At 42.8% G+C, this 14,392-nt stretch overlaps 1 protein-coding gene across 9 annotated transcripts in view; it reads left to right on the top strand.

The window, feature by feature from the left end:
• PLEKHM3 (pleckstrin homology domain containing M3) overlaps window positions 1-14,392 on the top strand; it is a 183,252-nt gene that overhangs the window by 39,843 nt on the left and 129,017 nt on the right. For all 9 annotated transcript variants that reach the window (XM_067026698.1, XM_059051328.2, XM_067026702.1 and 6 more), the window contains exon 3: window positions 2,358-3,293. In XM_067026698.1, the coding sequence (XP_066882799.1) occupies window positions 2,358-3,293 (936 nt within the window). The remainder of the gene's footprint in view (window positions 1-2,357; window positions 3,294-14,392) is intronic.

Genomic DNA, 14,392 nt, shown 5'->3' with positions numbered 1-14,392 from the left:
ATATAACTTCTGATTTGTCGATAGCAAAAAATATTCAAAATAAACTTCAGATTCAGTAGAAAGTAGCAGCAGCTAGAGATTAAAGAGAAATGGTAGTTCTCCAGCCCTCTACAGTCAGATAATTAATACTTCACACACAACATATTAATAAGGTTTGATATAAACAGGCCCTGCAGAAAGGAATACATGCTGAGAATAGTTTCCTGATCACATCTGTTCTCTTCTTTTCCAAGGAATTACACTACAAACTGCAGCCTATAAGGATGGGCCCTTTCCTATGATTAACACCCCTCTTTTCTATCTCAACTTAACATACCTATTTAGAGAGGGCTGAGCCGAGGTGGGGAGAAAATATTGGAACACAGTGCATTCTTTACCTTATTCTGCAGCAAGAAGGTGGGGGAACTTTTGAGACTCCCTGTTAGACTTCTATTCAGTCCACACAAGCTGGCATCTGCCACCCCAGCTTATACAGTCAGAAAGGAGTGAGGTTTGCTTCTGGCTTGGGTCCAATTATAGTTAGAATTTCTAATTCGTGGAAGCTGTTGTAAAAAGCTCTCAGGGAGGAAAGAAAAGGAGAGGAAAATTCCTAGCTAAAAGCAAGAGAGATGGTTTTTATTTTATTCGGGGATGCATGCCTGAGCTGTTGGGTCACAGGAGGGACGGGGATGGAGGGACGCGAGGTTATGGGTCTTATTATGGAAAAAGTTGAACTGTCATCGGCACCTGATGGAAATGAGAGGAGGAGAGGCGGCATCAGTGTCTCTAACAGCACTGCCTCTCTTACTGCATTATCAGAAAAGAAAACGGAGAATAGGCATCCATTATCGCTCTCTGCAAAGGGATTAGTGTGGGTTGCAAGAAATTAATGGCTTTTGAATTGTCACAGAAATACTAATGAATGCCAGGAGCAGAGATGTAAAGCAGGTAAAACTGGCTTTTCTCTGCCGCGTTTCTCTCATTTTCTCTTTCGGTTTGCTATTTTAAGATCTAGATCTGTGTTACTCTTTTTTTTTTTTTTCCTCCAGCCAAGATCAGAAATCATACCCTTTGGGAATGTGATTTCTCTTCTTCAGGGAGTGACTCAATTCGTTTATGACTGTCTCTGACGTGTGTCAGCAAAAAGATTGAGAAACATCTCAGAAATGAAAAGCTCTACTAGGGAGGGCTCCCTCATTTTCATGCCTGATGAAAGTACAGGACATTTCCCAAGTGACAGTCCCCTTTTATTAAAGTATGAAATTTGTATCTGTTGCAGCTAACCATTGATTAAAGATGGCATGACCAGATGAACTTGTGAAACACAGGGGAAGAGGAGGGAAGGGAATTATACCTATTATATGCTGGACATTATAGTAGAAGCTTTATTTCTATTCGAATTCAACCAGGACTCACTAGGTACCTACTGTGTACCAGGCATTACACTATGTGCTGTGATATAAGGATGACAGGACAGGCCTTGCCCCTGTCCTCAGTGGAGCTGACAGACCAGTGGCGAAGACACACTTCTTTAAAAATTATAAATTATTTTTATAATTAACAAATTATAAACTGTATTATAATACAGCCTGATGAGAGCCCATTAGAGAGGAATAATACGGTAAGGATCCCTGATACTGACCGAGGGATGTGTCTGTGCAGGCGAGGGAGTGGGGTTGGCAGAGTCAGGACAAACTCCCTTTCTGGAAGAGAGGATGGCTGAGGGCGGGGTAAGTGTGTCCTAGCTGGTGGAAGTGGTGGGAAAGGGGCATTGCAAGCGGAACAGCATAAGCAGGCTCAGAGGTGAGAGGAACTGCTACCCGAGCAGAGATGTAGGAAGCCGAGTAGTCGAGGCACGACTGGAGAACTGGTTGTGAGCCAGAAGGCTCATGGCCTGGCCTTGAAGACTGATGGGGGCATCTGAGAAACAGGCGTTTATGAGAAGTGCAGTGCGCTCCATGCTCTGGTCTTTCCACCGGCCCTTCCTGGCTTTACCTACCTAAAGAAAGATGAGGATTAGCAGGGAGTCAGGTCAGGTGGCAGGAGGAACATTCTCCCTCTCGTATTTGGTACTCTGTAGAACGTTATCCAGAAAACAAGACATCCTGGCAAAGCGCAGTTGTTTCGTGGGCCCACACGGCATAGTCCCAGTCACTCGGTGTTTCTGTTTTCCAAACAGACTTCTGCATGTCACATTGACGGTGAACCCCCAACAACCCTCCCCCCTCCCCAGTACTTACTCTTGAGCCAGAAGGATGTCAACCCCAGATCTGTTTGGTTTCTGGCACCCGCCTTTTCATCTCATTCAGTTCATTCCTATTAATGGATTAATACGTTGCTTCTTTTTATTTTTATTTTTTTTTTTCCTTTCGTTCTAGAACACAAGCAGGCATTCCCAAACATTCTGAAAAAGGGTTACCTGGAGATTCGGAAGGACCATGACAGTTACTGGCAAAGCTGTTACGCAGAACTCTCCCCCTACAGCTTATGCTTCTACAGCCTCGACAGCAGTGGGAATCAAAACCTCTATGCCACGTACCAGCTGTCACACTTCCAGAGCATATCTGTTCTGGGCAACCTCGAGGCCAGGCTGGTGGATACTGTTCTGTATGACAACACTCAGCTCCAGCTAAAGGCAGAGTCGCCATGGGAGGCTCTGGACTGGGGGCAGAAGCTTTGGGAAGGTGTGCACGCCGCCGCGCCTGCTTACACGGGACGGCCAGAGGAGCTGGCTGACCCTCCGGGGCTCAGCCATCATGTCGACTGTCCACAGAATCGTTGTTTGCAGAAGAAATCCAGCGAGTTGCTCATGCCATCCCCTCTCTTGGATAGCCCCAGAGAGTACCAAAACGTCCTCAGATCGGGGACGCTGTACAGGCTGACCATCCAGAACAACTGGAAGGCGTTTACGTTCGTCCTGAGCAGGGCCTACCTGATGGCTTTCCAGCCCGGCAAGCTGGACGAGGATCCCCTGCTGAGCTACAATGTGGATGTGTGTCTGGCCGTCCAGATGGACAACCTGGATGACTGTGACTCTTGCTTTCAAGTCATTTTCCCCCAAGATGTCCTCCGCCTCCGTGCTGAGACCCGGCAGAGGGCCCAGGAGTGGATGGAGGCTCTGAAGACAGCTGCCAATGCGGCGAGGAGTTCAGAACAAAACCTGCAGGTCACGCTGAGGACCAAACCCAAGGATCAGATGGGTGGGCGTGAACTCAGGAAGCACAAACGCCAGTCTGTGACCACCAGCTTCCTCAGCATCCTGACGACTTTGTCTTTGGAACGAGGACTGACCGCTCAGAGTTTCAAATGTGCAGGTATGAAACAGATTTTCAGCCTAAAGCTCATTAAAGAACAACCCTGAATCCCTCAATTGGAATTCACTTAAAAAATCCCCCCCCAAGAGACCGGTCCTAGCCACCTCTTGTTGAAAAGGCATCTCTCCTTTAAGGAGTTTGCTACGTTAAACCATCTGTCTGTCTTCATGCCATGCTGGTGAAGTAAGTAGAAGCAGCTCTGATCTCCCCACTGAATCAGAATGACTTGGCTGAAGCATACCGGGCTAGAATTTAGGCTTCCCGAGTCTGCTGTGATGACATTTCCTCTGCCTTCTCAAATAAAGGTCACTGGGAATGTGGATGTCACAGATGGTCTCCTAAGAGACATTCAAGCCCAAAGCTGACTACTAGCACTCCTTAGGCGAGGGAAATGTCTGTAGTCGGTAACTGTCATTGATCATGACCTTGTCAAACCCTGTTAAGGTAGAATCCAGAAAGTCAGCCTTGACAGAAAACCTGGAGGTGGCTAAGAGCAGGGCTGAGATGATTCAGCAGATGACCTCTGAGTCACGATGGGCCGATGCCTCATCCTGGGGAAGCCTGGGGCTACTGGAACTGCTGTGGAGGGTGAGACACAAGGTGGGGGCCAAGGCAGTCATCTGTTAGTTCTTAAAACCCTGTTACTGCTTCTCTCCCCTACTCCCCGTTCCTCTCACCTTCCCCCAGACAGTAAACCAGAAAGAAAACCACCTGCACTAAACCACGTCTATATATCTCCTGTAAATGAAATCAAGTTCTTTCAGTAAACCCCACAATTGGTCACAAGAAATTTACCATGAAGGTAGCTTTAGTTGGAAGCCTGATTTGGAAAATTTCAATTCAAGTGTATCAGATTTAAGTATGTTGTTTAGAAATGAACAGGAAACTCACCACCAGTCAAGACTAAATTTTCAATTTCGTGCTTGTTCCTGCACTGAAAAGCCACATAGTGGTGGCACGGTGAAACTTTGAATTTAAGTTAGTTATGATGATCGCCTTTACTGTTGAAAAATAATTTACCCAAAGGGGAGATTAAGGAAATCATCCCTGCTTTGTCTGGAGGGCCTCGGTAACTGGGAAGCAGACACTTACTTGCAGGGTGGGATGGGAGAGACCAGCAACCCTGAGCCGATGAAGAAGCCGTACTAGGTGAGGGCCGTATGTGTGCAGGCGTGAGTGACCTTGTGTTAAGTCAGCCAGCTACTTTTGGAAAATGCTTTTGAAATAAGGAGATGCTGGTTTTAGCACAGTTTTTAGAAATCATTGACATTTCAGTGTCTTATTATACTAGTGCATATATTATATTTCAAAGTTCAGCCATTCACCAATAATTTATAAGTGCTTACTCTGTGGACATGCTGGAATTATGGTACACTCCTGTGGCTTTAGACTGCTGAGAGGGGCAACAAATCTGCTTTGATATTGGAATCAGGGAGAACAGCTCAGCTTCATTTTCAAGGTAGAGACCAGAGCATGAATCGGGAAACTTTCTAGTGAAAGAGGCAAGAAAAGCCTCAGGTGTTAGAAAAGATGGTCCCTTTGTTGGCTCCTACTTCACCTTCCTCTCCTAAGTTTGCTTCCTGATGGAGTGTGCCCTGCCCACATTCTGTACCACCTGAGTAGCATTTCTGACACTCAAGAGGAAGGAGAGATGCAGGTAGAGGGTACCATTCAGCAGGTCCATCACATCTAGCAGTTGGGGAAACTAAAACAGGAAAAAGGCATAGAAAGATGAGTAGGAGAGACAGGGAGAAGGAAGCTAAGTGGAAAAGAGTAGGAAAAGGGTCACAAAATGGGCTGGGATAGAACTTGGGGCAGCCGCTTTAGGGTCCATGTTTTAGGATGCTGCCCTTTGCTGTGTGAATCAGGTGCTCACTGAATAGCTGGCTGGAGAATAGGTTGGGGATGGGTGGCAATAGGCAACCTAGGAGACAGGGGCAATGTAGTCTAAACTCCTTTGCTGCTCAGCTTTTACCTTCATGCTTTGGTTTGGAGTTCTAATGGGGCACAGGTAGGTTTCTCATTTAGCATGGGGAGAAGTCAGTCCTCATTTGTGGCCACAGTGTGGCTGATTCTCAAGTAGAAATTTTTACTTTCACTTCAGCGCCCCCTCTTCCCTCAGAAACTGCTACGCTCTGTTGCTTTATGGTACACGTGGGTTATGGGTAAGCGTGCCTGGAATACCGGTTTCCTACCTCAGGTAGGAATACTTCATCTCCTGCAGGGGGCAGAGTCTCAAAAGGAAAATATCAAAACTCGGTAAGCAAACCTCTGAATGTTTTCTAAATTATCTGGGAGGCTGTTTATTATATCAAAGATTATTATAGCAGATGGAACTTTAAAAATTGATTTATGTTTCTCACAAACACAGTTAATCTAAACCAGCTGTTTATTCATTTAGTACTTGTGTCCCCTAACTTTTCATCCTCATAAAAACACACATTCAGTGAAAAATCTGGTTGTACAGCATGTTTACCTCCCAAACTGTCAAAAAGTCCAGTAAATCGTTTTTAGTTGAATCTTGGCTTTATCATTTTAGGGAGAAGCTAATTCACAGTATTTTGTGGTTTAAGGGAGCCTCTTTAGACTACAAGTATTTATGTCCACTTAGTCCCTCCCTCTTTAAATATTTTTGATGAATAAACTTTAAAAGTGGAAGATTGCACTGAGCAGCTCTTCATCATGATGTCATTCAGTTGCTATTTGGGGGAGCCACAAATGTTGGCTTTTAAATCTACAAAATAGTGCAGTTGGCCTCACGTCGCTAAATTCTTTCTGTAGGTGAAGAATTTTCTATATCCTTTTTTGAAACTTAAAGAGCCCTTGCAGAGAAAATGGACTCTGACCATCCCCAAATGCCTGAGGTTATGGTTTTAAAAATACATGCTTGTGCATAACTGTGTATTTCTTAGCATGTGCTTGAACTTTTTATAGTTGTATTTGATTATGTGTGGTTTGTTCCATGGCTTCCTCTCCAGATCCATGGCTGCCCTGTATTAGGAAACCCAGCTACAGCGGTCTTCCTGCTGTTCTGGAACCTACCTTGGTTATTCATGCCTCCAGGGCCTTTATATTTGCTGCTCCTTATTCCTGAGAACATGCCTTTGAAAATTAAGTTCTTCCATTCATTCTACCATTTATTGTGCGCTGAGTTTCTGACCACATGCCCCAAACTTAGGCGCACCTGGACGAGTCAGTGCTGCGAAAAAGCAAACGTGGTCCCTGTCCCTGCCTTCATGGAACTTGCAGCCCCCTGGGGAAAACAGACATTAATCAGATACTCACATCACCAATGCCAAATGGCAACTGTGAGCAGGGCTGCGGAAGTTAGGCCCACGGGTCAGATTAGAGAGCTGTCAGAGGCAGTGCCGTGCGGAACTCGGTGAAATTGCAGACAGTCATTTTTGACCTACAAAAAAAAGGGCAGTTTGATAAGGTTGAACTTCATGTTTGACCCTGAAGTCCCAGAACGTTCCTGAGCAGAAGAGCACGTGAGGAAAGTAGTATTTAAGAACAGTTAATTTGCTGGTGCTTTAGTACAGCTTTACAGAAACACATCTGTAGCAGAAAATGAGGAATGCTTCTTTATGAAGGCACTGGTTGGGATTCAAAATTATGTTTAGCAATGGGGCATCTGTAGTGTTAAAATATTAATGCTAAAACAAATGACAGTGCAGCTTATTAAAATATTTATGGTGTGTGTACCTGTAAGTGGTTCTAAATGAGGTTGTTCACAAAATGCTGCATAAATTCAACTATAAGGCAGTAGCCCGGTTTTATTCTGGAATTAGACATGTGTACATGTCTATCTCCCCTCAATAGATGCCTGGTTTTCTTGGCACTAATACATACAGATTTTTTCCTCTAATTTCCCAACAAACAAGAAACCTAGCAATTGAGTATTGTGATAAAAGGGCCCAGGCCCTTTTTTATAGATGCTACAAGAGAGGCGAAGCTCCGGTCTTGAAGTGTCTTACTGCTTTGTAATCTGAAGGTGAAATCGGACAGCCCACTGTGGGGCAGTGTTCCTGATTCTGAACTGAAATTGAAAATGTTAACGGAAGAGACAGCAAGAAAACAGTGAGCTGAGGGGATCCCCTCCACCATTTCACACTGTCAGTTTTTATGGTTTTCCTCCTTTGGCTGCTGTTTAACCTCTTGGGACTGCTGTTGGTAATTACATCTCTCTGGCATTCAGAGCATTTTGCTTTCCTTTTTTTCCCCCCAGCCCTTGGGAGGGGTAAGCCCAAGGGGAGTGGGGGGGGGAGTTTTGCTGTGAATTCTTCAGCCATTTAGTGCAAATTCCTGTAATTACCCGCATTGTGTCCTCTCTGAATGGCACATAATACAGCAGAAGCCATTCCTAATTGAGACCTTACAGGAGGTACAAATCCTCTCTTTGTTCAGCCTGACAAATTAGTGCCAGAAAGTGGCTGGGTCCGAGTGGGAATCAAAGGCAAGAAACACAAAGATGGAACTTAAGGCTACAGTAATAACCCTCTCTTGTCCTGAAGGGAGAAAAGGAATGACCAATGAAAAATGAAGTTTTTTTTGTTATAAATTCCCTTGACATGACAGCACCTTGGGGCTGCTCTATTTATTTAGCAAAAGTGATTAAATAGTAATACAGCAGGACTACCCATTGTTTCCACGGGTGCCCCCCACCTCACAGACCCCTGCTGCCTCGGCTAATTGATTGACAATGAACCTCTGATAAAGAAGTATGTTGTTAGGACCTGAGGTGGGGGAAGCCTTTTTTCCCTCTCTTTGTGTGTCTGAGTGAGTGAGTGTGAGTGTGTGTGTGTGTGAGATTTCCTTTTTGTTTGCATTACACTCCCGTTTTTCTTTGCCCCTCCCCTTCTCTCCCCTTCTTCTCTCCCTTGCTTCCTGCCACCCCTCCACCCCAAGCTTTTCAGCAGTTGCTCCCAGCCGACAGACATTCACAAGCAGGTAGTGAGGAATGAGGATCCTAGTGCAGGCTTTTGACAAATTTATCTTTGGAGCAAATTTCCTCCTCTCCCCCTGGTCCATTTAAGGCAGAACAGCTGTGTGAGAAGAGAGAAAAGGGGAAGGGGGCTGATTATTGGTGCTTTAAGGTCAGAAAAGTGTTCTTGTTTTTGTTTTTTTTTTAGTTTCTCATTTGTGGGAACGGATGTCTGAAGCCAGTCTTTCAACTAAGAAGCTGTGCACTAATAACATTTACATGCGTGTGTGTTTTGGAGGTGTTGTGGAATAAGAAATAAAAATTTGAATTATTTAATCTCCCCTCAGTTCCTGAGAAGCCAAGATTGATTATTTTAGGATAGAACCTGGCTGCTTTTGGTGTAACCCAACACCCCAAGATTGCTGTAAATTGTGGGAAGATGACCAAAGGCCTCTAGGCAGATAATTAATAGCCCCTGGTTATATATGCCCAACTAGCTAATCTGAAGCTAAATCCCTAATTTAACTCTGTTACAGCTGCAAAAACAAATCATTTCAAGCCCCTATGAAAGCAAAATATATTAAACAAACAGTATCGACCTTGTTAATACCACATGGCATTTCATGTGATAAATGAGGGCGTCTTTCTGGCAAAGGCCTGTTTTATGACATCGTTTAGACATAAAGGATACCTTTACCCTGGTAATATAAGCATCCCTGATAGAAAGTATAGAGTGGTTAATTATTCATTAAATAGCTGCCAGTCTGCAAGTAAGCAATATTTCTGAGTTGGGCATAGTTAGTTACTCATTGGCCTCAGAGTAAATCATGCAGAATGGCAATTCTTAAGAAAAAGAGAAATTGAATTTGGGAACTAATTATGCATGTGAGTCTAGGTAAAGAAAGGTCTGTAGGTTTTCAGGTGCCAAGAAGGAAAGTTATACAACTTATAACTTATGCTCCTGAAAAAGCAAATTCTAGCATAGCCAAAAATCTGTTTTGATTCCTGTGTGAAAAATTAGGGTATCCTCTAGCAGCCAAAGTGCCAGATCTCCTAAGGAAATGAGAGACAAATAAAAAGACATTGACTTTCCATGATATCTTCAATTCCTATCTTTACTACTATTTTCAAATCTGTCTCCCACTTATTAGGGATAGTAATACAGTGAAGATTTATTTGACTTAAGGAATAGGCAGTTAGCCAACTGGAGGAGAAAAAAACAATTAAGGAAGACTCAGCTATGCCCCTCAAAACATATAAATAGCTTGGATAAATGAGAATTGTTTAGTCCATTGTTGCCTTCTCACTTTGTATTGTCTAAGTTATTTTGTTTTTGAGTGTATTTGATTGTTATCTCCCAGAGAAGTAATCTCTAGTTAGTTAGTTAGTTTTTTGTGCATGCTGGAGGGCTAAGTTTTATTTCCCCAACCTTGAATGTGACCACGGAGGGGTTGCTGACAGTAAAATCCTTAAGTGGAGTTTTAGTGGAGGGTTTATTTCAACAAGCATTTATTAAACCCTTCGTGTACACCACACACATGCTCTACCAGGCACCTCAGCATATCTAAGTGAGAGTGAGGCGCAGGCTGTGCTCTTCAAAGACATCTAGAATAACTACCCCCAAAAAAGGGTATGGGGGGCTGGATGGGACTGAGACACAAAGGGGTCAAGCATCATGGCCACTGGTTTGGAGACCCATACATCCATGTCTGAGTTCATGTTAGAGAACCCCTGTTGTAGAGAACTTGAAAGCTCTAAAGGATGTCTCTCCTCACTCCTGCATTTTAAACTTTATCCTCCTACTTCCTGCAGAATTAATCTCAGGGGAACATCGCCTCAGCTTTTAGTACCATCTGTCAAAGATAAAACTTGAATTTCTGTTATGTGCTCATTAGGCAGTAGGTGCGATGGGAGATATAAGACAAGCATAGATGTGGCCTGCACCCCCAGGACTTCATAGTCTGGTTGAAAATGCACAAAGGAAAAATGAGGGATTACTAGGCAGTTAAGTCAGATCCATGCTTAGTGTTCAGAAAAGCATTTGGCAAAACCCTCAAGACAGAGAAGCTTGGGTCATCAGAGATTTTAGTTACACCATTTTGTGAATGGTGAATGATTGGCAGCTTTTACCCAAGGATTATTGACTAATGGATTCCTTTCAGCCTAGAATGTTGTCAGTAAAGGTACATGATAACAATGAGAAGCAGCATACTTTAGTAATTAAGAGCGAGGACTCTGGAATCAGACTGGCGAAGTTTCTAGATCTGCTACTCACTAACTCTGTGACTCTGCGTAAATTACTTTACTTCTCTGTACCTCCATTTAAAAATCTCAGATGTGAGAAAATAATCCCATCTACCCCAGAAGTTTGTAGTAAGAATGAAATGGGTTAAAAGGGCTTGGGGGCTTCCCTGGTGGCGCAGTGGTTGAGAGTCCGCCTGCCAATGCAGGGGACACGGGTTCGTGCCCCGGTCCGGGAAGATCCCACATGCCGCGGAGCGGCTGGGCCCGTGAGCCATGGCCGCTGAGCCTGCGCGTCCGGAGCCTGCGCTCCGCAACGGGAGAGGCCACAAGAGTGAGAGGCCCGCGTACCACAAAAAAAAAAAAAAAAAGGGCTTGGAACAGGGCTTGGCACATGGTAAGTGCTATATAAGGATTAGCTATTTTTATTATTTGCCCACATAGGACAATAATTACCTGGATAAAGATATCATAGGCATACTTATCAAATTTGCAGCTATCTCAAAACTAGGTTGGACAGCTAATATGTTGAATGAGAGAATCAAGATTCTGAAACAAACTAGAGGAATGGACCAAACAAGGTGAAATTTAGTAGGGATTAATAGATAGGACTATTCTTATATTCAGAAAATTAAAGGCAAATCTAGAAGGTAGGTTCTTCTGGTCTCGTGCTCATGTGGGCATGCAGGTGAAGCCGTGGGGAAGCCAGCATTTGTGCTGTTGTGGCTACACCAAAATGCGTTCACAAAGCAGGTCCAGAAAGAAGAGAACACGTCCTCACTGTGGCCAGACCACACTTGGAGATTTCAGTTAGGGATGCTGCTCTGGAAGAACAAACAACCACATCTGTTGACACCTGATAGGATAGTGAAAGGACTAAAAACCATGCCACACAAATGTAACCTGGAATAGGGAGGACACAAGTCGTCTCCATATTATTTGAAGGCTGCCATTTAGAAGAGAAAATAGGCTTACTTTGTGTAATTCCACTGGATCAAAGTAACAGAAATGCCCAGAGTGGAATGGATTTTCCCTTATTGAAGAGGGTTTGATGGCCATGGGTGGAAAGGAGTAGGGTGGCAAGAGCCCTGGCCAGTGAGACCAGAAGAACCTCAAGGCCAGTCACCTAACTTGTCTGAGCTACGTGTACTCCTCTGCAGGATGAAGAGATTTATTAATTCAGCCCTTCTGCAGATATTTATTGAAGTTCTACTATGTTCTAAGCACTATGCTTGATGTTTAGTGAACAAGATAATCCCACTATGTGTCCTCACAGAACTTGAAAATTGGAAGCCAATTAAATAAGTAACTATAGCACACGAAGGTCTTTGAGTTTCCTTCCAACACTTCCATCTGTCTGGGATATTTTAGAGGGGATGGTTTTGCTCTGTATGGTCCCTTTTTTATTTCTCATTCTGTGATTCTTTGCATGTCAGTAGAAGATTAGGGGAAATTAGATTAATGTGATCGATTCTCTATTTAAACCTCATTTAATAAGTAATACCTTTTGGGTAAGAGAATTTAAAACATTAGAAATATCACTTGACTAAGAGGACAGGAGATGGGAATGTTTTTTTTATTGACTCTGATGTTTGTCATTGGATAAATTACTTTTTTGCAGTCTAAGTTCCTAGGTCCAGGAAATTCATTTTAAATAAAAATAAATGTATATGAAGAATGTGAATAACACTGAAATAGTACCATGACTATGGAAGAAGAAGAATGTTATATAATTTGGGTTTTGAACTATTTCACATCCTAAAATTCAGAGAGATTTGATCACTTTATATAAGTAGGCCGTTTGATTTTATAGGATATAAATTTGCTTTTTTGATTTATTCCTGGTATTCTCATCATAGAAGTCACATGTTGGTCTTTGATATGTTTCAGAAGAATAAAATCATTTTGAATTTCAGAAGATAGGGATCTTTTGATAGACCTTCCTGAACTTCATAGGCCATAGCTGTGCTATCTTTTTTTTTTTTTTTTTTTTTTTAAAGCTGTTCATTTCTCCTAGTCTTTGTTGCTATACTTTGGTCTGGAAAGTTCTTGTCCCTTTTTGTAGCTTCCTTTATGGTTAACATTGTTCTCATCATGTGTTCATTTCCGGCTAAACTTCTAAAGTAAGTGTTAATATACTATTGGACTCTATGTTGAGTTAAAAGTTTCTATTTACTGACCTTTCATTGGGAGGGAAATTGGTCTTGGTATGGTTTTAGGACAGACTGGGGTAAGTTCTCTTAATTTCTAGCTAAGTTCATTGAAAAACTAAGCTTTTCATGAAGTCCTAAGAGTAAGAGCTACTGGAGAGGTTTTCTAAAATCCATTATACTGCCTAAAGGCAGAAACATACTTAAGTGAAAAACTTGCCATTTTAAAACTACATCTCTAGATAAGGAAATCTGGTAATATCCTAATACCAACTTATTTCTTGCATTAATTTTTTCATCTAGCCATTCATTCATTCATTCAACAGACATGGGCCACATACAGTCCCAGAAATTGAGGCATGGGGGTAAACTAAAAGTTCATTTTAGCAGAAGAAAATATGACTGTAGACAAGACTTTATACCTTGAAATATGCTAATATAGAAAATGTTTTCATTAAATTATATTAATAAATAACAGCATGAAACTCCTTTACATGTTTCAGATGAAAAGTGGAGCAGGCCTGCAAAGCATTGTGCCCTGAGATCAGGGGTGACAGCCAGTGTTTGGGTACAGTTTTGTATTGTGCTTTGTTGAAGACTTGTAGGTGTGAAAAATCCTTTATACCCTTAAAGACTTATTTCCAAGCCTTCCTTGACCACTCTTCCCAAACCCCACTCTAATTCCCCAGGTAAATTTAAGCATTCCTCCTGCTTGACTCCAACCACCTCCTCTGTCTTGGACCCATGGGCCTATGACTTGTGTCTCACTTTTTTGAGGGCAGGACCCTAGCACCTCTCAGACTGTGGTTGGAGCACCATGTGCGTGGTGAATCATGAGTTTGATGTGGGGAGCCTTGGTTGGACGCTTCCCTAGACCTGTTGAAGTCGGTATCTAGGATCAGGCCTAGAGATTTCACAAACTTTCCAGTTGATTTGCACACATACAGAGTTTGAGAAACCACCAGCCTAGCCCATAGAATGTTTTTAGTGAATGGATCAAGTCATATTTCAGTTTTCTCTAGGTTATATAAGCTCATTTCCTTTAGCTGTTTCTTCTACATATATTCAACATTTTAACCATTTAGTGTCAACCTGCTGATAAGCTCTAGGGTTCCACATCCTCATTATATTCTGGAAACTACAATGATGTTCTCTTAGGGTTCTACCCAGTGGTGAATACAAATGAAGGAAGTGATTAGCTCAAGTCCTTGACCCACATTTTGGCTTCTTTTTCAAAGACATCCTAATGATATGTTTTTATTTTATACTTGATAAGCATATTTAGTATTTGAATTTTGAAAATAGCTTGTACCTCCCTCACCTTCTTTGCTCCCAGCCTGGTCATCGTTCACATAGATGACTACAGTGGCCTCCTAACCAGGCTTCCTGCTTCCATTCTAACCTTTTCTAAATCTTGTCTTAACTACAGTGAGTATGATCTTATTAAAATTCAGATTGACCCTGGTAGACCTTTCTTTACCATTTTTCAGTGACTTCCTGCTTCTTTTGACATGAAGACCAGCATTTTTACAATGACCCTCCCCCCCATGATTTGGCCCCTGCCCACCTCCTAACCTTCAAATCTTGCCCTCTTGTCACTCTCTCCCACACTGAGTTCCAGCCACACTGACTTCTCTCTGTTCCTCAAATGTAGCACTTCCTTCTCACCTGCCTCAGAGCCTCTCCATATGCAGTTGCCTCTCCCTGGAATATTGCCACCCTCACCACTGCCCCCAACGCATTCTTCAAGTCACTACTTAAATATTCCTTTCTCAAGAACACCC

This window comes from Kogia breviceps, chromosome 2 (assembly GCF_026419965.1).
Source record: "Kogia breviceps isolate mKogBre1 chromosome 2, mKogBre1 haplotype 1, whole genome shotgun sequence".
NCBI classification, from domain to species: domain Eukaryota; kingdom Metazoa; phylum Chordata; class Mammalia; order Artiodactyla; family Physeteridae; genus Kogia; species Kogia breviceps.
The sequence above is the reverse complement of the archived record's forward strand: the minus strand, read 5'-3'. Positions and strand labels throughout refer to the sequence as shown.